Raw genomic sequence first — 26,566 nt, 5'->3', positions numbered from 1 at the left:
CACAGGTAGCCCTGCATTTGATGGGATAGGAGATGCTTGTGACCAGACTAAGTAGGTGGTGGTGGGGAGATGCATGAGACAGCTAATGACTAACAAGCCGACTTTCCATTGTTTGATTAGTTAATATCACATTTTAAATATAATTATTGATACATCCCCACTATTAATTTCATCATAGTTACTGTGATGAGATAAAGGTCTGTGCACAGCAGGATTCTGACTGAGGAGCTACTGTAGTAAATTGCTTGTTACTTTGCCAAGAAAACAACTGCCACTAATAAAAATGTGCTGCAAAGTTTTTGATAACAAGTTCATTAAATAATGAGATGCTCTGTTTTTGTTATATTAGTTATGTCAGTATTGTTCTCTCTTTGTCTTACACAATAGCAGTCATATTTCTGAGAAAAGTGGTTAATTAACAGCAATCCATTGTGCCTTACCACAACACTAATTCAGTGATTGAATGGTATAATATTCTAATGCTGAAATAACATTGTGAACCCATGTAAGCACTTCATAATTTTATCTGCAGTTGAACTTGCATTATAATTGAATGTATAATTTTATATTCTATAGATGAAGAGAAGTTTTGCATTTAGAACTAAATCTCATTAATTAGAGATGTTTTAGTAGTGGTGAAGGCAATGAATAAACAACAATTTTTTCCTTTATTCTACTTACTTACTTAATGAACCATTACTAGTTTTGAGACATTTAATGGACTATTGGATAGTTCTATTTATCCACTAGATCATACAAGTATCTCTTTCACCAATCATAATCCACTTTCAGCCACCACCATTCCAAGAAATCAGTCTGTCATCAGACCATCATTTTTTGCATAAACAGGAAAATGCAGGCTATGGTTCATTAAATTAGCAGTAAATTAATTAAAAACTACAAAAGAGGTAACAGGTTGTTTTTTATATTCTGGCTATATTTTTGCAATGTTTGCTGTACCAGGTACATTCATGACAGTGCCAGGCAGTTACAAAGACTTAAGCAGAGCATTACATTGTATAGAATACTGCAATTGATTAGGTACTAAATATTTACATCTTATCTAAAACATGTGCGACAAAGTCACAGCCAGTGCCCTGACAGTAATTTTAGAAATTATCATAGTAATACACTACCAGCTTATAGATTGAAAATACTGCTTTCAGAATTTTCTGAGCACAGTTGTGGATTCATCAGAGTGATAACACAAAAATAGCTGTCCCATTCTTCACTCCTACAAAGTTATCAGATTTAAGTGATGTCCCACATAGGCTTCAGCAAAATATGAGTGTATCAACTGAACACTTCCTAATAAAAAATATACCTACCACTATTTTATTGCCTCCTAGATGTATTCCATTTCCACAGTTTTAAAAATTCTATTGAGAGCACCATTTCCTGTGGCCACTTACAATGGTACTTCATCATACAGCTATCACTGCTATTTGCCAACATTACACTAAATTCAAATTGTCCATTGTATGAGCCTTGAATCCAAAAAGAAAGTACTGTGCACCACCTATGAGTCCACTCAGATCCACTTATATTGGGTCCTATCCACTGACTGCTGGTCTAGGAGCAGGTGAGCCTGATGAGGTAGAGACGGCAGCTGCAGCAGCGGCAGCTGCTGCTGCTTGCCTCTGCAGTTTGTTGTCAGTGGGTGTTGTAGGGAATCCAGGAGGCAGCTCATACAGGCTCCCGGCCTGAGCCTGAAGCCATGCCACCAGCCGTCGAAGCTCATCAAGGGCATTTGCCTAAACACAAGAGGAGACACTTGATTACTCTACACTTTAGCTACTCTGAGTACTGTCCTTTCACTCTATGTGTGTGTGTGTGTGTGTGTGTGTGTGAGAGAGAGAGAGAGAGAGAGAGAGAGAGAGAGAGAGAGAGAGAGAGAGGAGGGGGGGGGGGAGAGGAATGGATGCAGATGTAAATGTTGTTATCATGTGCAGATGTACAATGTGTGCACTTGTGTAGCTTCAGACTGCACTGTGTATCTTCAGAACAACTATTTACATTTTTTTGATGCCAGTTCACTAGTGAGACATTTGCAAGTAATATGTGCCGAATTTATGATTTCACATCCAACAACGATGTATGCAAAAAGCTATGACATCAGAAGTAAGCTATTATTTACTGCTGATACAGTCCTGACAAATATGGGTAGGATTGTGAAAGTCTTACTCTTCTCTTGAAACTTCATTCACTCATTCATTCATTCAAGGAGAGGTATGCATTAACAAAAGACAAGGAAATCATAGAAACATAATCTTTCACCTTTGTTAACAATAAACTATCACTGAATTGCTCAATGTTATTTGTGATTACGCCAGCTAAATGTAAGTAAACGTTATCAATAAATCTGCTACTTTGGGGAAAAAACTGGTGCTTCCCCAGTTACATTACACAGCTGCTATTTATCCCCAATTGGTAGCTTTTGTATGTACTTGATTACATTGATATTTTTCAAATAAATACTTACATTCATAAATCCAGTGTCCTGTTTACAATATATTAATAACTGGCCTGTTCATAATATGTTACTTTACAATGAGTACTGCTACTTCCCATTTGGCTAACAGAACATTTCAGTCCTTGGATCAAGATAAACAAATAATTTGCAGAAGGGGTGACTAATGAGGTATGTTTCTAGTTTTTCACTATGTGGGATTTCCAATTTTTTGCTTTATGTTAGATGGAAGCCTGTTGAGTACCTTGCATCAGAGTACATGACACTACTCTGAACCCTCCGCAAGGAAGCAAAGTCTACATTAAAATTACTTTTGGTGTCTTTTACTGTGTTTGTTCTGATCCAGTTCAGCTGAAACTGATTTTCACTGACAATAACAAAAATTAGTAGCACGTTTATCTACTTTACTGCTCACTTCTGCTGGATAAAATACTTTATTTACTTTAGATACACTGCCCCAGACTTCCTTGAGATACGAGGATCTGAAAGTATTATTAATGAGTCAACACTTTTGTGTTTAGGTCAGTACAATGAGAGATATTTCTACGGGCAATACTTCAGCAAATGAGATTAATTTATCTATGTATTGGTTCCATTTTAATGTGTTGGCAATTACACCCCAAAACTTTTACTCATAGTATTCCATTTTATATGTGATTTTAAATGTCTACTTCTGCTATTAACCTTATATGAGTCTTTTGGAGATTAAGGCTTAAACCATAATCTTTGAACCACTTGTAGGCCCGGCCAACTATCATATGAGCAATGCCTTCTAAGTTTCAGTTTGGGACTATAATTAATATGTTTGTGTCACCAGCAAGAAAACAAATGTAGTTTTTGAATTGCTCTTTTAAGTTGTTGGAAAACATTTTTGTAAGTCAGGAATAAGAGTGGGTTCAGTACTGACCCTTTTGGCATCCCACACATTATGTTCCCCTTCCTGAGGTTAGTTTCACGCCTATGACATACGCTGTTTACATGATCCTTTACTTTCTTTTATGAAGGTAAGACTCCACCCATACAAGATAAATGCTAATGACACTATAAAACTTTTTTTTCTAAGTAGAATTTTGTGATTCACACACTCAAAGACTTTAGAAAGGTCAAAAAAAAAAAAAAAAAAAAAAAAAAAAAAAAAGATTATAGGTAATTATTACTATGGCATGCTGAAATCTTTTGGGAAATATTCTTTGACCCATTGATTACAAAAATAGCTTAAATGTGGTCTTATCAAGCCAGCACAATATTTTAATATTGCGCTAGAAACACAGTCATATGTAGCAGAATTACTACATTTTAGTGACCTTATGAATACTGTAATCTCCTTGAAGGTTATGTTTTTTGATAATAATATATGTTGATAGTTCATGTAGTGTCTGTGTAAATAAATTTAGTGCAGTTGTATTCTATTTATTAATGGGTTTAATGTTTGCTGCCACTGAATTTGTTTGACAGTGTTTTAAATGTATCAATACATAAAGTAAGGGAAAGGCCTTTTGCCTTTCTCCTATTTTATTTGTTCTTCCATTCAGGAATCTCTATTATTGTTGCACATTGTCAATTTGGCTCTCTTCCATCGCATACTCTTTAACTTTTCTTTACCTATCTACAATCAATTTTTGCCTTTCCATTATTTTACATATTCTTCCACCCAGGAATTTCCATTATTTTTAAATGTGTCACCATTTCTGCAAGAGCTATACTGCGAGTGCTCAATTTCATTTGTACTGCTATTATAGCTTGTTTCTTTTTCAGTAGTCTTCTGGTATGTTTCCGTCTTACTTGTAGTGTTTTAATTTTTGACCATATTACATGTATTTCACCTTTCTTCAATAACAGATTGGAGGATTTTAGAACAATAAGGTTCTCTGAATTAAACAAAACTTGCTCATCCTAGGATTAGATACTATAATACTAGAAGTTGCGCATCCCTTATAATTGCTTCTATTCAATTTTACCCTTGTTTGTTTTAGGGGAACACAAGACAGTTCTCTAGAAACATGTCTAAGAAAGAGATAATTTTTCCATATACACTATCTGCTTTATAAATCTCTTGCCAGCATTATTCTTGTTATTTCTCTCTAAATTCTGTGGTGGCATTATTATTTACACTTTTGGGATACAACACTTTTCTACTATGACCTGGGGCTAAAAGGTCATTAATTTTTATTGTTAACTTTTGACCATCATTGACAACGATTTGACATTTGAATTACTGAAGATTGTCAGGGGAGAAACAAATTATCAAAGACTGTTGTACTATGTCTTTCAGTCCTTGTGGTGAATTTTATTGTGGTAAATAATACAAAACTAAATTTAACCAACTTGAAGTGCCCTCAATAAGTACTATCTGATAGAAAATTAACATTAAAGATTCAACAAACAATGATTTCTCAGTTTGATCTGCTTATGTCATTAAAATGACTTCTAATTGCTTTATGAAGGTTAAGATATTTCATGCTGGTGGCCTTCCAACTGTCTGATCTACAAGCATGTGTGTTTCATGAGCCAGTATTGTGGCACAGCATTCAAAGAGTTTTCAACACAATATTCATTGACCAGAAGAGTGTGGACTTCACACAATTTTTTTTGCATATACAATCTTTTCAGATCTCGGCTGATATCGCAAAAAAACAAGATCCACCTATACACGACACTGGTGAGACCAGTACTTTTATACGGCTGTGAAACTTGGGCAACATCAGCAACAACAGAAGAAGCAATATGTGCATTTGAAAGGAAGGTACTTCGGAAGATATATGGACCCATCTACAATGCCATGGAAGGTAAATGGGAACGAAGAAAAAAAGAAGATTTATACCAGCGGTATGGAAAGCCACACATTGGACGAATATTGGCGCAGAAGAGACTCCAATGGTTTGGCCACATCCTACGGGCAGACGGATCCCTTCCAAACAGAGTCCTCCACTCTCAACCCACAGGAAAACGCCCTAGAGGACGCCCAAGAACTCGATGGAAGGATAGGATAACAACGATCCTGAAAGAAGTGGAACCAGCAGCCGTGGAGGAGGACGCCAACGACCGGATGAGATGGACTGCCATCTGCAACAGCTCCCTCCTCTCGTGTAATTGACAGACACTGCGTGTGTGTTTTTTGTTTCTGTAATGTATCCCTCTTGCCTTTTAAACCTTTGATTGAATGCCCTGTTTATTTTTCGTTTTTCTTTAAGCTGTAATGTATATATGTAACTTTTACTACTGTATAGTGTACTTTTGTAAGTCATTTTTTCTTTAATTTTCCGTTTGTTCTTCTTGCTGTAGGCCTTAAAGGCCCGATAAGGCAATAAATGATGATGATGATGATGATACAACCACTCATCTTTTCTTTTACTGGAACTATAGTAGTCCAATATTAGCTCATGGCCATTAAGTTGGATATGTTCAGTTTCAGTAATTTCCTCATCAAGCTCTGATATTCACTACGTATATGCTGACTTTACATTTGTTCTTTCATTCTTCTGTGAAGATTATGAGAGTCGAACTTTTATATCAATGAGCCTTCAAAAGTTGTAACTGAAGGCACCAAATATGTTTTCTTTAATATATATGGTTTTGTCCAGGCAACAATAGTTTGTTTTGCAAGTATCTGTTTCAAGTGTACTGTATTTGTCGTGCAATTCTGTCTTAGAGGTAAATTTACCACTGCTTTGGTTAGCCTGTTTCCTGCACCCCCTACAATTGTTGCATGATCTTTTTTTCGAAGGGCCTTCCCCAAAGACCTAAATCACGGGTGACACTACTAAGCCCTCCACTTGGTTTAAAAATATTAGTTACCTGGTAATCATTTCCTAGAGAGTTTTGTAACAGTTCTGTTATTCCCCTCCAGTGATTCTGGCCACACAATAAGACAATCTTAAGACTTTGGTTCCTTGCCTTAACTTACACTTTGAGTCCTGTACTTGTCAGACTGCTTCTAAATTTTTGAGTGTCTGGATGTTTTTGTCCACAGTATCCAAATCATGGAAGGTATTAGTAATAGTAACCTGTAACTATCAGACTTCTCAGTATCCTGGAACACTTCACTGATTTAAAAGATTTTACTGTTATCCACACTTACGGTCTGTCATTGACATTACTACTGCAACTTGCAGCTCACAGTCATGCTAATTCAACTTGTGCTACTGCCAAAGCAGTTCAAAGTTGCAAGATAAGATGCTATTTTTCCTGTATTGTGTAGCAGTAGCGATGGTCTCTGGGTCTCTAGAAGTTGCTAGCGTCATTACTCATATTGATTGTAATACAATACCCCATACAAATACTATGCTGCCATTCATCACACTGATTGTCATTTCTAATGATTCTGTGGTGGTTCCTTAAAGCACAACTATATCCCACCTGTCAAATGTCTACTCTCAGATATGTAAATTTGCAAGCTCTCTTTACCCTCACCTTTGCACTCCTAATCCCATGATGACCTCGTGCTATTAACGTCAAAAGTTTTAAGAGCACATTCTTTTCTTGCTTGGCTATGATTGGAACATGTATCTTCTTCTCAAATATATAAATTGAAGTCACTTGCTCATGTTCATCCTTATATGATGCAGGCTAATTGGAGGAACTGTCATAGGGATTCCAATCCAGTTTTGACTAATAGACATGTTGACTCATGAGAAACATTTATGTGGATAATGTATAAATATTTCACACAATTTGTCTGAATTACGTTGGATTAAAGTGAAGTTGTTAAAATGACGTCATTGCTACCATGTCGACAACCACCATAACTTGAGAGAGAAGCACTGCATTGAGAGAGCAGCAGGCATGGCCAAATTTTCATCTGGTGTTGTGGTCTAGTGGTGACTGGATCAAATCCCAGCTGGGTCCCTTTTTTTACTCTGTCTTTTAACCTAGCATTTACCTCTCAGTGATATGGAGATATGCATTTCAAAATAAGATGACAATTTCAGACTGCCAATTTCTACTTCTGTCAAATTAGCAATAACAACTTGCACTCTCTTAAATGCACTGCAAATTCTTTGTAACAGTGGGCAGTAAGTTACTCAACTTTGAAGTATCATAATAAAAATAACCAATAACAAAAAGGTAATCACCTCATCATCAGGCTATGATACGAGATTTACAGTTTGAAAGAACAAAATATTTTTAACTAATAGTTTTCCTGCAATCATTTGAGAGCAGTTGCATAGTGAAAAAACATGTGAATCCAAAATATGTGATGTTTTGTTTTTTATGCTATAAGCAAAAAAAAAATTCAGCAACTTTACAAACTTTGCTTCATTTACATACAGTACATTCTTCTGGCAACAGCAGATGACTCAACATTCAGCTTTCTGCCTTCCTTGAATCAAACCTAGGTGTAGATATGGTTTTTTGCATGGCACAGTGAAAACGTCTGCCATAAAGAGTCCTTGACAAAGAATTATGGCAATGAGTTTCAACAGTGCATCACAGTGTGTACTAAGCTACATAAGTGGAATGGTGTAACATGAGCTAAATATGTACATCATGCTTATTTTTTTCTTTTATCTCTGCCAGCTCATCCAGCCTCTGATACATATCTCCTTCTCTATCTATATAAATTGAAGTCACTTGCTCACATCTGTCAGTATACGGAGGCTAATCTCAGAAACAGCTGAAGGGATTTTGATATTGTTTTTACTAAAAGGTAGACTGATTTACAAGGAAGGTTTTGTATGCTGATACCCATTCTCTGTATATATAAATTGAAATTGCCTGCTCACTTCTGGCTGTAGATCTTGGCTAATCTCAGAAACTAATGAAGGAATTCTAATCTAGTTTTTACTGCTAGATTGATTCATGAGGAAAGTTCATGTGTATGATTTACAAATACTTTGTGGAAATTTGCTGAACTCTGATGAATAAAGTTCACCACTGCTTTGAAACTTTTGCTATGGCCATCTAGTGGTGAATGGTCAAACTTGGAAGCACAGCTCCATGTGCCTTGATGTAGCCACAGCCAAACAGCACCCATGAATGCTGCAGCTGCTTTGATGTACTGACAATAGGTGGTTCATGTTTGGCATGGTGCAGTACAGCCAGTGTGCATGTGACTTAATTGTTCACATATTATATCTTTGTATACTTTGAAATTGTACATAAGACTGGTAAATGAATCTTCACATTTACAGGCTTATAAACAGTGAGGGATCTGTGAGCTTCTTGAAGAAGGAAATAGACATTGGCCCGATCTTGACACCTTAAATTCATAGGATGAAATGGGATTCAGAAATTCCTTGTAGATGAAAGCAGATGATTTTGAAAGACTTCTATGGATAGTTGGGGATCCATTTTGGAAAAAGATGACTATTTCATAATGTCAGTGTCAATTTACATTGTTGTTGTTGTTGTTGTTGTTGTTGTTGTTGTCGTCTTCAGTCCTGAGACTGGTTTGATGCAGCTCTCCATGCTACTCTATCCTGTACAAGCTTCTTCATCTCCCAGTACTTACTGCAATCTACATCCTTCTGAATCTGCTTAGTGTATTCTGCATGCCCTCGAGAAAAATTACGGCTGTAGTTTCCCCTTGCTTTCAGCCATTCGCAGTACCAGCACATCAAGGCCGTTTTGGTTAGTGTTACAAGGCCAGATCAGTCAATCATCCAGACTGTTGCCCCTGCAACTACTGAAAAGGTTGCTGCCCCTCTTCAGGAACCACATGTTTGTCTGGCCTCTCAACAGATACCCCTCCGTTGTGGTTGCACCTACGGTACGGCCATCTGTATCGCTGAGGCACGAAAGCCTCCCCACCAACGGCAAGGTCCATGGTTCATGGGGGTAGGCAATTAGCAATCACAATTCACTCTCATAATTCACTGCACATCCTTCAAACAACAGGCAGTACCGTAACTTCGAAATGCTGCAAGCAATTCATCGTGAACAATTGCACAGCGAGAAAACTTGACATTTAGCAGCAAGGCATGGTGAAAAAGTCAGCCACTAAGAAAGAATTGTGACAATGAGTCTCAGCAATGAATCATTGTGCACTAAAGTTTACAAGAGGAATGCTGTCATGGGCTATGTACCTAGATCAAGTGTGTTTTTTTTTCTTTTCATTTTCATTTTTTTCCTTTGTGGCCTTCAGACATGATCACTCAGCCAGCCTCAGATATATGATACACTACAAATTAAAAGATGTATACAATAACACACACACACACATACAGCCATGAGTCACACAGAAAACTTACGTTGCTTGTAATGTATTAATTTCATCACATTATGTGTAAACTGATCGAACTACGATGAAATGAAGTCCCCTGCCATGTTTTTCTGTATGTATATGAAGTCTGGTCCCTACTGTAGGGATTTTGACATGGTTTCCATTAGTAGATAGACTGAGACACGAAGAATGCTTCTGTACATCATTATTACCTCTACAATGGACAAGTCATCTGGCCATAGATACATAGTGTTACATGTGCAAAGCTGAGGTGGGTTGCTAGTATTCCATAAATTGGTGACCTAAATTGAAGCTTCACAGTTTCATATGCCACCGCTGACTTCATTGTCATTAGCACTGGTGAACCAGAAGGGGCAGGAAATTGGTTGTGGTCTTTCCGAAGACACCACTTCTGTAATACCATAACATGACTTCAGAGGACCATGATAATCTTGATCAAGATAGTCACATGAGAATTGGAGCTCAACTCCTCTGAATACCAGTTGGTAAGGAAGATAAAGCAGGGACAGAAATTTGCAGAGGTCAAAGTTTTGGAGTAGGGTAGGGTTGGGCTGATATACTGTGAAGGAGTCAATGGGCTTTATGGACTAGTGAAGAAAAGTGAAGTGGAGTACTCCAGATTTTCGAAAAAGAATTTGTAAAAATACAGCATTTTTGAAACATTTTAAGGAGATTGATTTTAAGCCATCATCATCATAATGTGCCCCCCCCCCCTCTCCCCCATCTGCCTGTGATATTCCCTTTTGGCTGTGGCTCTGTTTCCATTTTTCCACTGGCTTATGAGTATACAAGCATACTCCACTAGAAAAAGTGTGATATATACCACAGTCTACCTGATAAAACTGGCATTTATTATACTTCTTATTTCATCTTGCTTCTGATTCTTCAGATGTACTAAGAGAAAAAAAGGTTGCTTTTAAAATTATTAATTTGCCTCAATCTCTCAAATTTTAGTGTTTTGATACCTAAATAACAGATAAAACAATGGGGAATAACATATGTTTTGAATATTCTGTGATACAGAATCTCAGACTTTTAGTGTAGTCATTCACGTAATCCAAAACACTTTAGTTGCATCAACTGCCAGTACCTTTTGATAAGCATTTCAACAGATTTTTCACCTTGAACAAATGATCATATGAACAGCCATTTCATTTCTTTGAACCTGATTTTGAAGCATCTTTCCAGCCTGTTTTGAATAATAAACCAGAAGCAATGGGTTACACATATTTTTTGCAGGCAAACTTTTTAATAGATTTATCTGACATTCTATTAACTCCATCAATGAATCAAATAAATGAATTAACTCTGGCATTTGGCTCATTTATTAAACTCTTTAGAAAATTTTGGTCAAAATTTTGGTCTGTACTCCAACATATACACTGAGTGGGCAAAATGAGCTTAATAGTGCATTGGTCGACAAAGAATGCAATACAGCAGCAGTTCTGCATGGCATGGATTCAAAAAAACTTCGGAAAGTTTCTGGAGGTATATGCCACCATACATCTATGTGCAAAATCAGGCAATCAGTTTAAATTACAGACCAACAGTTTTTGTGTACAGAGGTGGTGCCTACTAACACCATACTAGATGTGTCATGTTGGGTTCAGATCAAGCGAATTTCATGGCCATGACAACCTCATAAGTTCACTATCAAGCTCCTCAAACTGGCCTTGTGACATGGACAGTTAGTGTTCTGAAAGATGCCACTGCCATCAGGAAAGACATCAATTGTCAAGGGATGCAAGTGGTCTGCAATAATGTTTATGCAGTTCACAACTGTCAGTGTGCCATTGGTTCCTGTCACGGGTCCCATGAAAGCCTAGGTGAATTGGGCAGTCATTTGCCTTGATAATAGTGTATCTAGACACAACTACTGATCTTATGTAACAAGAAATGTGATACATTTGTGCATTCAACACATTTGCATTGATTCACCATCCTGTGCCAATTGCAATAATTACTGATAATGTCATTAGGAGAACATAGGGATTTTATGCTGAGGACCACCATATTTAACAAGTGCACTGAATGGTGTGCTCTGAAGCACTTATGCTGGCAGCAGCACTATACTCTCTAGTCAGATCTGCCACTCTTCCTGCTTTACGGAATGGGAAGCCTCTGACCTCAATGTTCTGTGACAAGGCATGGACATCTAACACTACATCACCTACCTGTCCTTAACCACTTTCCCTTGGTCCTCAAGACAACATAAAGTGAAAAGAAACTAGTTTCACCTTTTCCCAGACCCCTGTTCCAAGGTGCTGGGCCATTAACAATTGCTCTTTGTCAACGACACTTACGTCAGTGTATTTCCCCATTTGCTAGAATGATTTCCCATTTGTCTCTGCTCTGCTTGTATACTTTCATTACTAAATCGCATGCCTGCAATGCTGCCAAACAACATTCAAACTCTTGGTGGGCTGTGGTCCTAACATTTTGACTCTTCGATATGTTTTGCCTTGATTAGGCAAGTAAAGATACATGGCTAACGAACAGCCTCAAGTAGTTTTTGATTTACGTTTTACTCAGTTAATATTAAGGCTTTTTCCTATTTATGTACATTATGTTGTATTGCATCAGTTTTTGTACTATTTTAGTTACAATGTTTTATTTATGTATGCTTCCTGGATGCATTTTTTTATTACTAATATTTTGTTGTTTATACAACTCTTCTTGCATTGAATTTCACATTTTTAATTATGTTTATCATATCCAAAAATGAGTCAGACAAATCAGTAACTAAAAACTATTCTCATGGAAAGAAAAAACAGTGTAAAGCAGTATGTGAAAATTTGTAAAAGGCTACTAAACATTTCAGTGCACAATGCATTTGAAAAGGCAGAGGAAGATGCACATGTAAAATTGAGGCTGTGTATCATAACAGAAATCCTGGCAACTCATGGACAGAGCAGGACTTTGTTTCAAGATTTTCTCAAGGTATATTACACTGAAAGATAATTTTTACTGATCATTTATGTTTTAAAAGTAATAAAGTTCTGTCATGAACAATTTCTAAAAATTCCCTAATTGTTGGCAAATAATTCCTGAACCAGTGCTAATCGAATAAAATGTTGCATTCCTATACCAGTCAGTCACCAGCAGTAGACTAAGCATGAACATGGAAACTACCAGTTTGAAGGGTTAAAACAGTGTACTAGACTGAGACTCAAATTCTGAACCTTAGTTTTTGCAGACAAGTTTCTTACCAACTTAGCAGTCCAGTCGCAGCTTAACACACACTCTCTTAGTTTAAATTGTACCATTCCCTCTCTCCTACTTTCAAACTTCACACAAGCTTTCCTGCATACACTGCTGCACAAGCAATGTCTTCTAGTCAACACACTGATAAGTACTTCAGTCTTTGTGTGACTCTATATTTTATATTCTCCTGTTTCCCTGTTACGAGTGGTTGCATCAACAAGGCATAGCCTTTTGAAGAAATGAATGTGTTTAGTTTTCTCCCATGGTGCAGTTTGTTAATATTGACCATGCTTTATTTTCAGCAGGTAATACTCCATGTATATAATGGAATATGATTAATACTATTAACATTTTCTTTTTCTGAGCAAAATTTTATAGTCCACATAATCAAAGGCAATAGTGCATACAAACAAATATTTTTTGTGGCTTATCTGTGCCAGAACTTCACATGTGAGGCATTTAATGATTTTCTATATGAAATATCAGACTAGGGGATACAGTAGTCCTGCTCTGAAAAATAAGGTAGCATCATATTGAACCCGAAATTCTCAAGAATTTTTTATATAGCTGGATGGAGTCACATGAGCCTGTAAGCGAAGATGAATTGCTGTATCTCAATTCTGATATATAATACCATGATAGCATATTCTCTCTCTCAGAAAGTGTGTTCTTAGACACTGAATGGTTACAAAGATTACTTTGTGATTGCCCTTTCAAGCAAGCACAAAGATTTTAAGGTCCTGATACAAACACTGTCATAACCAGAAGTATTATCACTAGATGATCTCCTTATCTACAACTTCTGTCCCCTTGCATTCATCAGTAGCAGTGTCAGAAACGTCATCTGCAGATGATTTTCCATCAGTGGCTCAAGACCTTTCATCAGTATTAGACCCTCCACAATCTTCAGCACTGCAAGCACCACCTGATGTGTCTTCACCATAATCAGTAGTAACAGAGGTATGCAGAAGAAGGGGGGGGGGGGGGGGGGCTTATGGGCGCAATATGCAGAAGAAGCACAAGAACCAGGATACGCATAGCACTACAGGATTATTGGTACCCAGCCTCAATTACAGGACCAACTTAAGTCAGAAACCTGCAGGAACACGTCCTATAATCTCTAATTGCAATTTACAACAATACAGTGGCATCAGAACAAAGAGTTTAGGACACGGAAAACTTTGTATTTTTCACCAAAACGTAATGGGCCTAAGAAACAAACTGAACCAGTTGTCTGTCTGCATTAATTACCATGATGCAATAGACAATGCCCATATATTATGTTTTGCTGAACACCATTTGAAGGAAAGGACTGAAATTATGTAACTATACAAGTACAGCTTAGCAGCTTATTACACTAGGAATACAATCAATAAAGGTAGAGTAATAACATGTGTTAAAAATAATATTGAAAAAAGTAATGTGTTGGTCAACCCTTTGAGGCTTGCTGCATTTACCTCTTTGTTAATACCCTGGCTATTTATGTGATTACTGTGTACAGAGCTCCTTCAGGAAAACTTAGTATATTCATCAAGCAAGTAGAATCACTTATAACTCACGTGTTCTCAAAAACCAAGGAAATAATCATGCTTCATGACTTCAATGTAAATTTTTGTACTTGTATGTCCTGCTAACAACAACAGTTTTTATTAATAGATCTTTTAGACTAATCAACTGTGAGAATCTGGAAACCTTCAGCAGACATTTGCATCTGCTACAATGGGGCATAGCATATAAGGCTAAAAATGTCACCAACAAATTTAACCTATTCCTGAATGAATTTATTAACCTTTTTGAAGCTGTATTTCCTAAAAGAATGTCAAAAAATCCCAGCCTAAGTGGTTACAGGAGACAATGGTTTACTAAGGGAATCAAAACAGACTGTAAAACAAAGAGAATGCTTTGTTTTTCACTCAGAAATTCTAACAAACCTCAGGATAGGGAGCACCACAAATTATAGTGTTGTATCCTAAAGAATGTAATTTAAAAAAATCAAAGAGCATGTTTGTTAAATCTGAAACCGACAGTTCAAATGATAAATTAAAAACAGTATGGAAGGTGGTCGAAAGGGAGACAGGAAAAATTTCAGAAGATAAAGTGTCGAAGTATGTCATAATGGAAGTATGGTAGATGATGATGATATAACTGCCAATATCTTCAACAACAATTTTTTGATAGAGTGGATCAAACTGGTTGTAAAGGGTCTATGCTTGAAGCCACTAACCTCCTACAAAAAGCAGCGCAGAATGAAACTGGTTGAAAGCCAAATGAAAAATAACAATTCCATTGGTGTGGATATGTCTATGAAATTACTGTAGCACTGCTGCAAATTTATTCTTAATGTTCTCTGTCACATATATAATGAGTCTATAAATCAAAGTACTGATTCAAATATGCAATTGTTAAACCATTGTTCAAACAAGGTGATAAAAGCTGAGGTTTCCAACTACCAGCCAATTTCAGTGCTAACAACTCTTTCCAAAATCCTAACGAAATTTGTGTTCAAGAGAATCATAGATCATCTTAATAAACATAAAAACCTCAGTACAAATCAGTTTGGATTCCAAAAGGGCATTTCACCTGAACTTGCAATTTTCTCATTTGTCAAACAACTCCTCAAATCCATAAATGATGAAATTTCAGCAGGTGGAATTTTATGTGATCTATCTAAAGTATTTGACACCATAGATCACAAAATTCTACTTACAAGGCTGAGCATTATGGCTTAAATGGTAAAGTAAGGATGTGGCTCGAGTCAAATCTAGAGGTCACAAGGCAGAAGGTAATACTGAATAATTCTGCAGTGCCACCTGTCTGCTCTGATTCAGATACAGTGACATGTGGAGTACCACAGGGCTCAGTGCTTGGTCCTGTATTTTGCTAATCTTCATCAATGATTTGCAATAGTATTTGACACAAAAAGCACACTTCTCCTTATTTGCAGATGACACACCCAGTGTGATTGACAAAGCATCCAACTGCACAAGATAATTCTGTGACCACTACATTCAAAGAAGTTCTTCATTGGTTCATTTCAAATGATCTGTAGCTCAATGTTAACAAGACTCAGTTCATTCAGATTCAAACAGCAAACAAAAAGTTGGAAAATATTGAAACAAAATGTGGTGACAAAGAAATGCTATGAGCTGATTCTTCCGAATTCCTGGGATACACACTAATATCAATCTAAACTGGTCAGTTCATATCACTGACCTATGTAAAAGACAGAATTCAGCAGCATTTGCCACTTGCTCAGTTTAATCTGTTTGTGACTTGGAAACAATCAAAGTGGCATACTTTGGATATTTCCATTCACTTATTGTGTTCTGGGGAAACCAATCATGAGCAAATAAGTCTTTATTGCACAGAAGAGAGCCAAACAGAATTATGGATAGAGTGCACTTTAGATGCTCTTGCAGAAAAACAGTTCGGGATCCTCACCATGCCATGCTAGTACATTTTTTCACTAATGCGCTTTGTGAACAATAATCATACAATTTACAGAACAAATACTGAATACTATGATCATGGTACAAGAAGTAAACTTGATCTTCACAAAAATATAAAAAAATCTCAGCATGTTCAAGAAAGCAGTACATTATTCATGTATAAAAGTGTACAATAAACTTTGAGTTTGGTTTAAATCAGTCACTGGGGATAAGACTAAACACAAAAACAGCTAAAATTTTATCTTTTGAATAGTTCTTTCTATTCTTTACAGGAATTTTTGACAGTGTGTAATAACTAGTGGAATGTGTTTAAGCATTCCTATAAGAAATGACTATTAGAAATTCCTATAAGAAATGTCACACTGGAATATCAATTGTTGAAAGAATGCTTTTTATATGAATACAGTGTAAGCCTATAATTTTTTTGTGTAACCATCTGTGTTCTTATTTGAACACTTGAACCTGATGTATCAATTTACATTTGATTTAGATTGTCAGCCTCATGACCATTTACATATGGTTATTACTGTAATAATGTGACAAAGTCTACATCCCAGTGATACAATCACATCAAGGATCCATGGAACTCATAAATAAATAATGAAATAAAAATAAATCCTTATTCCTCATATTTTTGTAAGTAATGTCTGCCTGTGGTGTAAACTGAATTTGTCAAAGTATGTTTGATACACTTCTACTTGGTTGTTTATTAGCAAGGGCAATGTTTGCTGCTGCTCCTTTTCATGACTAATGATGTCCCCCTCCCCCTCCCCATCCTTCTCTCTCAATACCTTTATCTTTCTTGTAAGGTCCTTTTCCTTTTTTATTTATCACTTATTTCCTCTTTGTGCCAGCAATAAGGAATAAAACTATGAGCAGGTACAACACAAGGGAAGTTCTGGCCAAAACTTGTAGTGGTCTGGTTTGGCTGATGATTATAAACAAGCTGACACCAAATCTACAGAACAAGAGCTTCTTCTTCAATATTTTAAATGATAATTGTGAAAAGAAGAGACAAAGCAGAAATTAAAACAGAAAGAGTATTGACACTGGAACAACAGAGCCTCAAAGTAGAGGAATCAAATAAAAATCATGCAATGAAACAGAAAGAAAGAGAATGTAACAATGTAAACTCTTAAGTAGGAGGCTACCACTCATTAAAAAAATTACGCAAATAACAGTGGGCTAGATAAACATAATTTGGAACTAGTGACATGAAATGCAAGAATAGTTATTAAAACAACAAATATAAGGAATGAGAAAAAAATAAATCCATGATGAATGCATAAATAAGATGTTAGTAGCTGAAATAGTATTAGTACTCTATGATTTCCATGGACCTGAATGAATTCATCAAAGATGAGTGTTCATTAAGGATTTGAGGATATTCACCAAAATATACATATTTAGGAAGCACTTTAAGAAAATACTGAACAGCATTTCTGGAAAAGCAGGAATTTTTCAGAAAATTTAGAGTTACTAGCATGGTTTGATACTTGCCACTCAATTTCTTGCTAGTCTTTGAGGATGACTTTAGTAACTTGCCATTGAACAGTAGAGCTTTGACCTTGTCTGACTTACTTTTGTGATTTGAATTGCTCCCTGGACTGCTGTACTCGTATATGCTTAAGATGACCCTGTCAAGCTTTCCACAAGTACTTTCTCACAATGCATCTATTCCAGTAAAGCATGAATCCTGAGTTTCTAAAGTTGTGGCAACAGCAACAACAATTGCAGCCACAGCAACAGTTACAAAAACAGTGGGAACTCCAGCAACAGCAGTTGTATGAACAGTAGTGGGATTTCCACCAGCAAAAGCAGGAATTCCTGTTACAACTGTAAGAAAACCAACAACAGGCTGCAGCTGCAGTTTCCTAATCCATTCATTTGCTTTGACACAGAAAAGGAGAGATGAAAGATATATTTATGTCATTTTGTTCTTCACTGCAAGGCAAGTCAAGTAACTGACTGGAATGCTTGTGTGCACTCTTACTGTTGTGTGGAAATGAACTGTATGAAGTGGTGCAAAAACTAGACTGACCCTTGAACCCCAGTGATTTGTGCTTTTCTGATGTTTATGGTTTCCTGTTTCTGATGTTTATGGTTTCCTGGCTGACTATTACAGTCACCAAATCCATGTAGTTATAACTAGGCTCAAGTTTAATCAATGTGCTAAGCAATGTTTAAGTCATACACAGCATGAGCTGCTTACTTGCAAGGTTTAGCATGCAAGTGTTGTTTTCTCTGTAAACAGTGTGGCACATCATATGTGGAATCCTTAATGCCTGATATAATTATACATCTTGCTCCTGATAAAGAAGTTAGTGCAAAGGCTTTAGCATCATCTGATCCAATCATGAGTGATGTGCCAAAAATTTCCAAAGCTCTTGAAGTAACTGCATCAGCACAAGCTATGTCTCATGGTTCCTCTGTGTCAGCATTTTTTGTAGTATTAGTTGCTGTTGTGCTCTATGATCCAGTCAACATCATCATCCAATTTCCTGAGCACATGTTTGTCGGGTAGTCCGATTTAACAGTCATTGCAGTAGTTAACTATCTAACATCCTTGTCATTGGTAAATGCACAAAAAACAGAAGTGCTATGTGCACTGTCAGTATTCCCCAAAATGAGCAGAAGCTAATACACCAATTTTCTCCCTGTCATTGTTAACGTGTCCCAGGAAAGTTCATGCTGTCAAATTGTGTCTGGATAGTGGCTCACAATATCAGTGGCATCACTGCCTTTCTGTGACATCATCTGTTTTGCTTGCCTCAGACCAGTCCCTCTAGCAAGTGTCACCCTCGGCTGGCATGCGGCAATAACATCAGTCACCAGTGGGCTGCACACTATCTTCCTGGTGCCTGTAGCAACAGGAGATGGGATGAAGAAGCCCATGTTGCAACTAGGGTAACAACGGGTTTTCATTTGGACACAGGTGTTGCTGTGTCTCTGATTTATGAGGACACTTACCAGCACATTGGCTTACCACAGCTGAGGTTCCCTCAGTACAGAGTGATAACATACAATGACCAGTTGATTCTGCTGTGGGGTCAGATCATAGTCCATGCTAAGTATAAAAAGGCAGCTTGGCAATTGACCCTTTTAGTAGTCAACTCTTGGATGACAACTAACATATTTGGCTAGACACTTGTGTGCTTTTTGGTTTTCAAATTAAGGGCCAAGTGAATACAGTTTCAATTGCAGTACCTTTCACAGAATTGATGTGTTATGTATGCAATATAACCAACTGTTTGAACATACATTAGGTTGTACAATAGGGTTCCAGGCCCATGTATCCTTAAAGCAACAGGCAGTCCTTGTGTTTTGTAGGGCTTTTCCAGTGTCTTTCACCATGCGTGAGCAAGATAAAACAGAACCAGGTAGGTTGTGAAGTATGGGAGTTATATTTCTAGTATTATCTAGCCAGTAGGCTATGCAGATAGTCATAGTTAAGAAACAAAGTGGGTCATTTAGAATTTGTGGTGATTTTAAGTCTACTGTTAATGCTAAAGCAAATGTCGATCTATGTCCAGTTTCTTGGCTGGAGGAATTGTTGGCAAAATTGGCTGGGGGTCATTATTTTTCAGAGAGAGGTCTCACTGATAGCTCCTTTCAATCAATATGTCAATTGGGATATACTGTTCGAGAAGGTTGGGGTTGCCAGGGCTCCCTTGATATTTCTGAGATATCTTGAGCAACTGATTCAAAGTATCCTAAACTGTGTTAGTTAGTTAGATGACTTGCTAATTACTGGGGCCTTACGAGAACAGCAACAGTGCAACATTCAGATGATGTTTGTATGGCTCCAGGCCCATGGTCTACATCGTCACCTCAATAATTTAGTTTCTTTGAGCTAAGTGTCAAGTATCTGGGAAACATATTAAGAAAAGATGGCTCATGTCCACATAGGATTAAGTGGACACAATCACTAACTTACCAGCTCCTAAGAGCCTCAAAGGACTATTCGTTCCTTGACAAAGTAAATTTTTATGTGAAGTTCATTCCCAACATGGTCCAGATTTCCCAGCCACTTAATCAACTGTGTAAAAAAAGTTTTAAATTTGCTTGATCAGAGGCATGCCAAAGGCTTTTGTTACAATTTAAAAAATTCCTTAGTTTGGCCCCTTGCTTAGCAACATTCCATCCTAGCAAATGTTTAATGCTTGCCACCGATGTGTCATATTATGATATCAGAGCCATGCTGTCCCACAAATACTCCGACAGCACATAACTGCCCAATATATTTGCAACTAAAACATTAAATTTGGCACAGAGGAATTATTTGTAAACTGAGAAAAAGGCGATGCCTATCAATATGGTGTCAGGAAGTTTCAGAGGAATTATTTGTAAATTGAGAAAGAGGCAATGCCTATCAATATGCTGTAAGGAAGTTTTGGATGTATCTCTATGGTACCAAGTTCCACCTGATCACCGATCTCGAGCCCCTTATTTTACTGTTCAGTCCCCATTTGAAACTTCCCAATAAGAAAGTGCAGCAGCTGCAACAGTGGGCATTATTCCTAAGTAACTATATCTTAAACATCCATAATTAGCCCACCATACAGCACGCAAATGTTGATGCACTTTCTGGTATGGTCCGGATGCAGAGTTTGACATCCATGAAGTGCTATGTTTTGCCTTAGATGCAAAACAGTGACACACTGTTGAAGAATTCCTGACTATGGCATGCAAAGTAGCAGCAGCAACATGCTGTGATCTGTTACTCTGCTGTATGGTGGGGTTGGTCAGAACACCAGCATAAGAGCAACAACCGGAAATGGTGTACCTATTTTTCCTTACTGCACAGGCTTAAGGCCACTGAGTGTATTATTTAGTTAGCTAGATATGTTTCTGAATGCTGGGTGGTAGTTTCTCCTGCACTTTGGCTGCACATGCCGAAACTCCCCCACACTGACGTTGGGGAACGTGCAGAATGAAGGCAATGGTGCGGCATCAAGTTTATTGGCATAGTCTTGATGCTGCCATGGAACCAAAAATCCAGAACTACCAGGCCTGCAGCCACGATCAGTCAGCCCCAACACAATGTTTCAACTCTAAGCAGTGCCTTGATTACTGCTGGCAAAGGGCGCATGTTGATTTCGCTGGACCATTCCAGGGAGCAATTTGGATGATGTGGCATGGATGGCTATCATTACCACAGAAGCTACCATCTGTGCCCTATCCATCATATTTGCAATTGAGGGTGCACCTTCCAACATGATTTCTGACAATGGCTTTCAATTCACAACATCAGCATTTCAGGATTTTTGTAAATGCAACAACACTGAACATCTGACCACTGCTCCTTTTCATCCTGCAACCAATTTAGAACCCTTGCCTATGGTCAGGCCTTCAAGATACAGACGCACAACATAAAGATGGCACCCAACCATGGGAAAGCATTCACCAGCTTCCTCTTCACCTACTGATCCACCCCTGTAAATTGATGTAGTCCAGTTGAAATGACACATGGATGCAGATCCTGCACATTCTTTGACCTGTTGTACCCAGCTCCATGACCCCACCACTTAAACACACAGCAGTATCATGGCATGGACCTCCATATCTGGCCTTGCACATTCAGTGAGGATCCTGGATGGACCAAAGGCTTTTTCATCAACACTAGGGGGTGGCCAGTCAGGAGCTCTATCAGTCATCAAAATCTGCAACAAGACATCCCCCTTCCCCTCAGCCAGTATCTGGGCATGACTTAAATGTAACCACGCCAAGGATAAGCCTGCCACCTATCACTATAATGTCTGCCCTCATGTTCAGTGTCAACAGGGTGTCAATAATGAGCAACAGTGAAAGCCAACAGAGGTGGAGCCATGTCCACTCCCTAGGCCACTTTCAGCTCCCACCAATACCACTGACACACTCAGCACATAACCAACAGAGGTGGGTCCTTTTTACCTCAGGTGCCCATGGAGGCTGAATTGTTGTCTCCATCACCTCCGCAGTTGGAACCCATTCCCCTGCAGGCAATCCCAAGCTGCACTCTTGAAGCCATTGATCAGTGATCCCACTGATTGCGCCAGCATCTGACGCAGCGAATCATGTCGACCTTTCATGAGAGCCTTTGCCAGGCTTCCAGCATCTGTCTCTCTCGCCCTTCCTTGATGAAGGACTTTAATCTGGTTTAGTGCCCAGAGAGATTTGGATTTCCTGCCCAGTATAAGTATGGATATGGAGAACAGGTCAGAGATACTCGGGCTATGTACTTGAGTCGCAGGTTGCTCCTATGTGAGGTACTGCCATGGCAAGCATGTCATGTGGGATCATCCACTGACATGAAATTGCCTGTAAATACCCTGGCCCAACACTTGTCAATAAGTCTCTCGCTAGTCTTTGAAGCCATTATTCATGCACCATTGAACAGTACAGTTTTGACCTTACCAGATTTATTTTTGTGATTTGTATTGCTCCCTGGACTTTTGTATATGCTTAAAATGGCCTTGCTATGCTTTTGAAATGTTTAGAAATGTGGCAATGAGCACTTTCTCACTGCCCAACTATCCCTGTGAAGCATGGATCCTGAGTTTCTAAAATTGTGGCAACAGCAGTTGCAGATGCAACAGCAACAACGACTGCAGCAGCAGTAACAGCTATAAAAACAAAGGGAGCTCCAGCAGCAGCAACAGCAACAGCAACAGCAGCTGTACGAACACCAGTGGGACTTCCATCAGTAACCTTTCAAAAATTTCTGGAACAAACTATTGCAAATATTCCACAGCACATCAATTACCTATATGATGTAGTGGTGACAACAAGAACTTAGGGCAAGGATATACTGAATATCTGGCAAGTATTTTCAGTTCTTTTGAAAACCACTTACTGTTGAACTTGGCAAAAAGCTCCTATTTCATCCTACTATTAAGCATATACAACAGCCAGGATTGTGTTAAACTGGTGTCATAGAATGTGGCAGTCATTTTCCATATTCCAGTTCCAAAGAACATAAATGATTTGCAGATTTTTAAGGGAAAGGTTACATATTATGACTGATATGCCTCAATTTGTGATAATAACCCATCCACTGAATTAACTGTGGAGAAAAGGAATCCCTTTCCATTGAGAAAAGGAATCCCTTTCCAGTGGTCTGAGGATTGTCACCATACATTTCTTATGATGAAGCAATGCCTGCTCCATGCCTAACCTTGTATCGGTCTTATTTACCACTTGTGTTAGCCACAGATATGTCACCGAGATGTCTAGGAATGGCCTATCATGTTTTCCTTTAGGATGCTGACTACAGTATAAGAAAATTATTCACAGTTAGAGAAAGAGGCACTGGAAATTATATTTGGTATCCAGATGTTCTGCAGTTTCCTCTATGACAACAAATTTCAGTGGGTTACATATCATAAGCTGTTGTTGTCCATATTTGGCTTAAGTCAAAGTTGACAGAACAGACATTTCTGAGGTTATGATACTGGGCTCTTTTCTTATCAAATTACTTTTCTGATATTCTCTCTTGATTCCTCATCACATTTATAAGTTTGTCGGTTTCCTTACGGAGAGTGGTTTCTACTTTTATTAAAGTGATTCCTGTAGGTATTTCATGGGTTCCTAGCACTTTGTAATTTTATTGACACTTGACTAGCTTCAATACTCCCAGTTACTTGGGTTCTTCCATCTTTCGTCCAGCAGTATAAAAGGGTGGTGTCTCATTCCCAAGTGGGATTACGTTCCAAAATTTCATTATAATATTCTTGCCATCCAGCCAGACTACCTTGTATAACTGTCAGCAAATTTCTCTCTTTAGTCTTACACACTGTTATTTTAGGTCCATATTCATGAGTTTCTGCATTAATTTTCTTATAAAATTTCCTGTTTCATTCCTACAGTAATGTTCTTCCATCTTTACCTTTCTCTCCTTATTATTCTCCTTTCATTGTGTATTAGTTTGCCTCCATAACTGAGTGGCCAGTGCACTGACTGCCATGCACCGGGCCCACATTTAACTCCCAGCCAGGTCAGAGATTTTATATGCTCTTGGATTGGGTGTTGTGGCATCCTCATCTTGAACTTGGTGGCCAAACAACCCTAGATGGGGCTCCTGGCCAATAATGCTGTATGATCATTTTTGTTCTGTTCTTTTTTTTTCATTGTATATTGCTGTCCCATTACCTGTCTGTATTCATCATCATACCAGTCTTCATTTCTGAATCTGCTTGATTCCCTCATTATTTCATGTGTCATTACCAGAATATCATTTTAACAGAGTTCCTTCTGTAGCTAAAATGGCATGCTCTACTGAGAAACCATTACATAATTTCCGAAACTCAAACCTATCAGAATTAAACAAGAAAAATTACCCTTTTGGAATATTATATAATCCTGACACAAGCCCTTTGATTGTGCAGGTAGTAAAATTCTCCTATGGAAACTAAAATTATATGATTTTAATGCTTTCTCCACGAATGGATGGAGTCTTCTTTTAACAATAGAAAATAGAGAGTTACACTAGCACATGATATCGCATGAATAAGATTAAATTCAGAATGGGGAAATGTTAAATACTGGATTCTGCAAGCCTACATAAATGATTTATCTGGGACATTAGAGGACTCTTAAAAAATGACCATTTTTACTGATGAGACAAGTATGTTGATTAAGTGCTCAAACACACCCATACCAGACACAGCCATGAAAATAATAAAACAAGCTTATGACTGGTTAACATCTACCAAATTAACTCATAATCTTATAAAAATCTTACCATGCAATTCCAAACAAATCAAAATGACCTACAGCTACTAGAAGTAGAGATTAGTGGGCATAAAACACTGGTGGTGCAGAAAAAAAGAAGAGAGGCGAAAATGGCCCAGAATTCTTCTGGTAAAGTAGGTTAAGTTTTCAAAATGAAGATTCAATTTATATGAAATGGAAAGTTTACAGCAATGTGTGTTTTCATTTGTGACAATGAGACATTGACTTCACGTGGAATTCATTCAAAACCTGTGGTTTTTTCAGTGGATAAAAGAACCTTTTTAGGAACCTTGGCATTATCACTTGTGTGTGCTGCAGTCAGCTGCAATAATGACAGGTCTAGAACAGAAGCCTGTATTAAAGTGATGCTTTACAAATCAGTGAAGAGATCCAGCAGATGTTGCTAGTTCAATCACTTCAGTCTTGCTGACTCCCATATTTTCACTCCTTTGGAGACTGAGTGATAGAGCATTCAGAAAACCCAAGAAGTTCCAACTCAGTCTGACAGTACAGGGAATAAGGTGCAAGCCAAGTGTTTCGAAGAAAAATTTTAAAAACCAAAGAAGTAGCAGTGATAGGAAGAGTATGTCAGCATTGTTTCAGAGCTCTTTGCGAACTGATCACCAGGTAAATATTATTTTTAAGCCAGGTTCAGGACTCAATGACATCACCTTTGACTTAGCCTCCTCGGCCAAGGATCTTGGAAAAAGAGATGATGTAATAATAACATGGGGGTTCAAGTAATGGTGTAACAGTTTAGACTAATTTATTACCCCACACATCACTCTTTTGTTTAGTTCCGTTCTTATTGCAACATTGCCACTTTGGCTTTCTGTATTCTTGGTGCCGACTGTGCTTCTGCATTGTGCAAGCACCTGCTAAGCAGCAACCATTATTTCCATAGGTACAATCCAGTTGAGGTTGAAATCTACCCTATGAAAATATAAATGATACTTTTCTTATTTGTCACCACAAAGTGGTTTTCTTTGTTTTAGACAGAATGGAGCAACATTTGAAGGATGATCAGATTTTGGAGTTATTGTTAGCTAGTGAAGATTCTGATTCATTGGATACACCAGATTCTTTTCAAGTTGTGGCCAAGTCTAGTGACTACAAAACAGAAATATCTGATCACGAAACTGATGATGAAATACAGGACAATGAAGAGGCAGAGGAAGAAAATGTTCATTGAGAAAACCAAGAAATAGTAAGACAGTCTGGGTATCTTTATTGAAAAACCATTACAAATAAGGATAGCAAGATAGTGCATCAAGATGTATAAAAATTTTTGGCATAGCATTGACCAAAGCAAATATCAAAGAGAGGAAAATGAATTCCAAGATTTTTTCTAGGGACACACGGATGAAAAAGAATAATGGCCTTTGCAAAAAATTTGAAAATGACAGCAGAGTTGACATATCTGTGGTGCAAGTTGAGGCTGGACCGAGTCAGCTAAAAAGTCATAAATGTCATATGTATGTGCACACATTAAAGACACAACAGCTACCAGAACATGTTCTAAATGTGAAAAATATGTTTTCCATTGAC

At 37.7% G+C, this 26,566-nt stretch overlaps 1 protein-coding gene across 1 annotated transcript in view; it reads right to left on the bottom strand.

Annotated features, from left to right (window-relative positions):
• Positions 1-827: 827 nt before the first annotated feature.
• The window catches only part of LOC126262763 (class E basic helix-loop-helix protein 22), a gene marked incomplete at its 5' end in the record, with an annotated part of 73,451 nt that continues 47,712 nt past the window's right edge, over positions 828-26,566 (bottom strand). The window contains one exon of the mRNA XM_049959576.1: positions 828-1,754. Within this exon, the coding sequence (XP_049815533.1) occupies positions 1,554-1,754 (201 nt within the window). The remainder of the gene's footprint in view (positions 1,755-26,566) is intronic.

This window comes from Schistocerca nitens, chromosome 6, assembly GCF_023898315.1.
Source record: "Schistocerca nitens isolate TAMUIC-IGC-003100 chromosome 6, iqSchNite1.1, whole genome shotgun sequence".
NCBI lineage: Eukaryota > Metazoa > Arthropoda > Insecta > Orthoptera > Acrididae > Schistocerca > Schistocerca nitens.
This window is presented reverse-complemented; position numbering and strand designations above follow the sequence as displayed.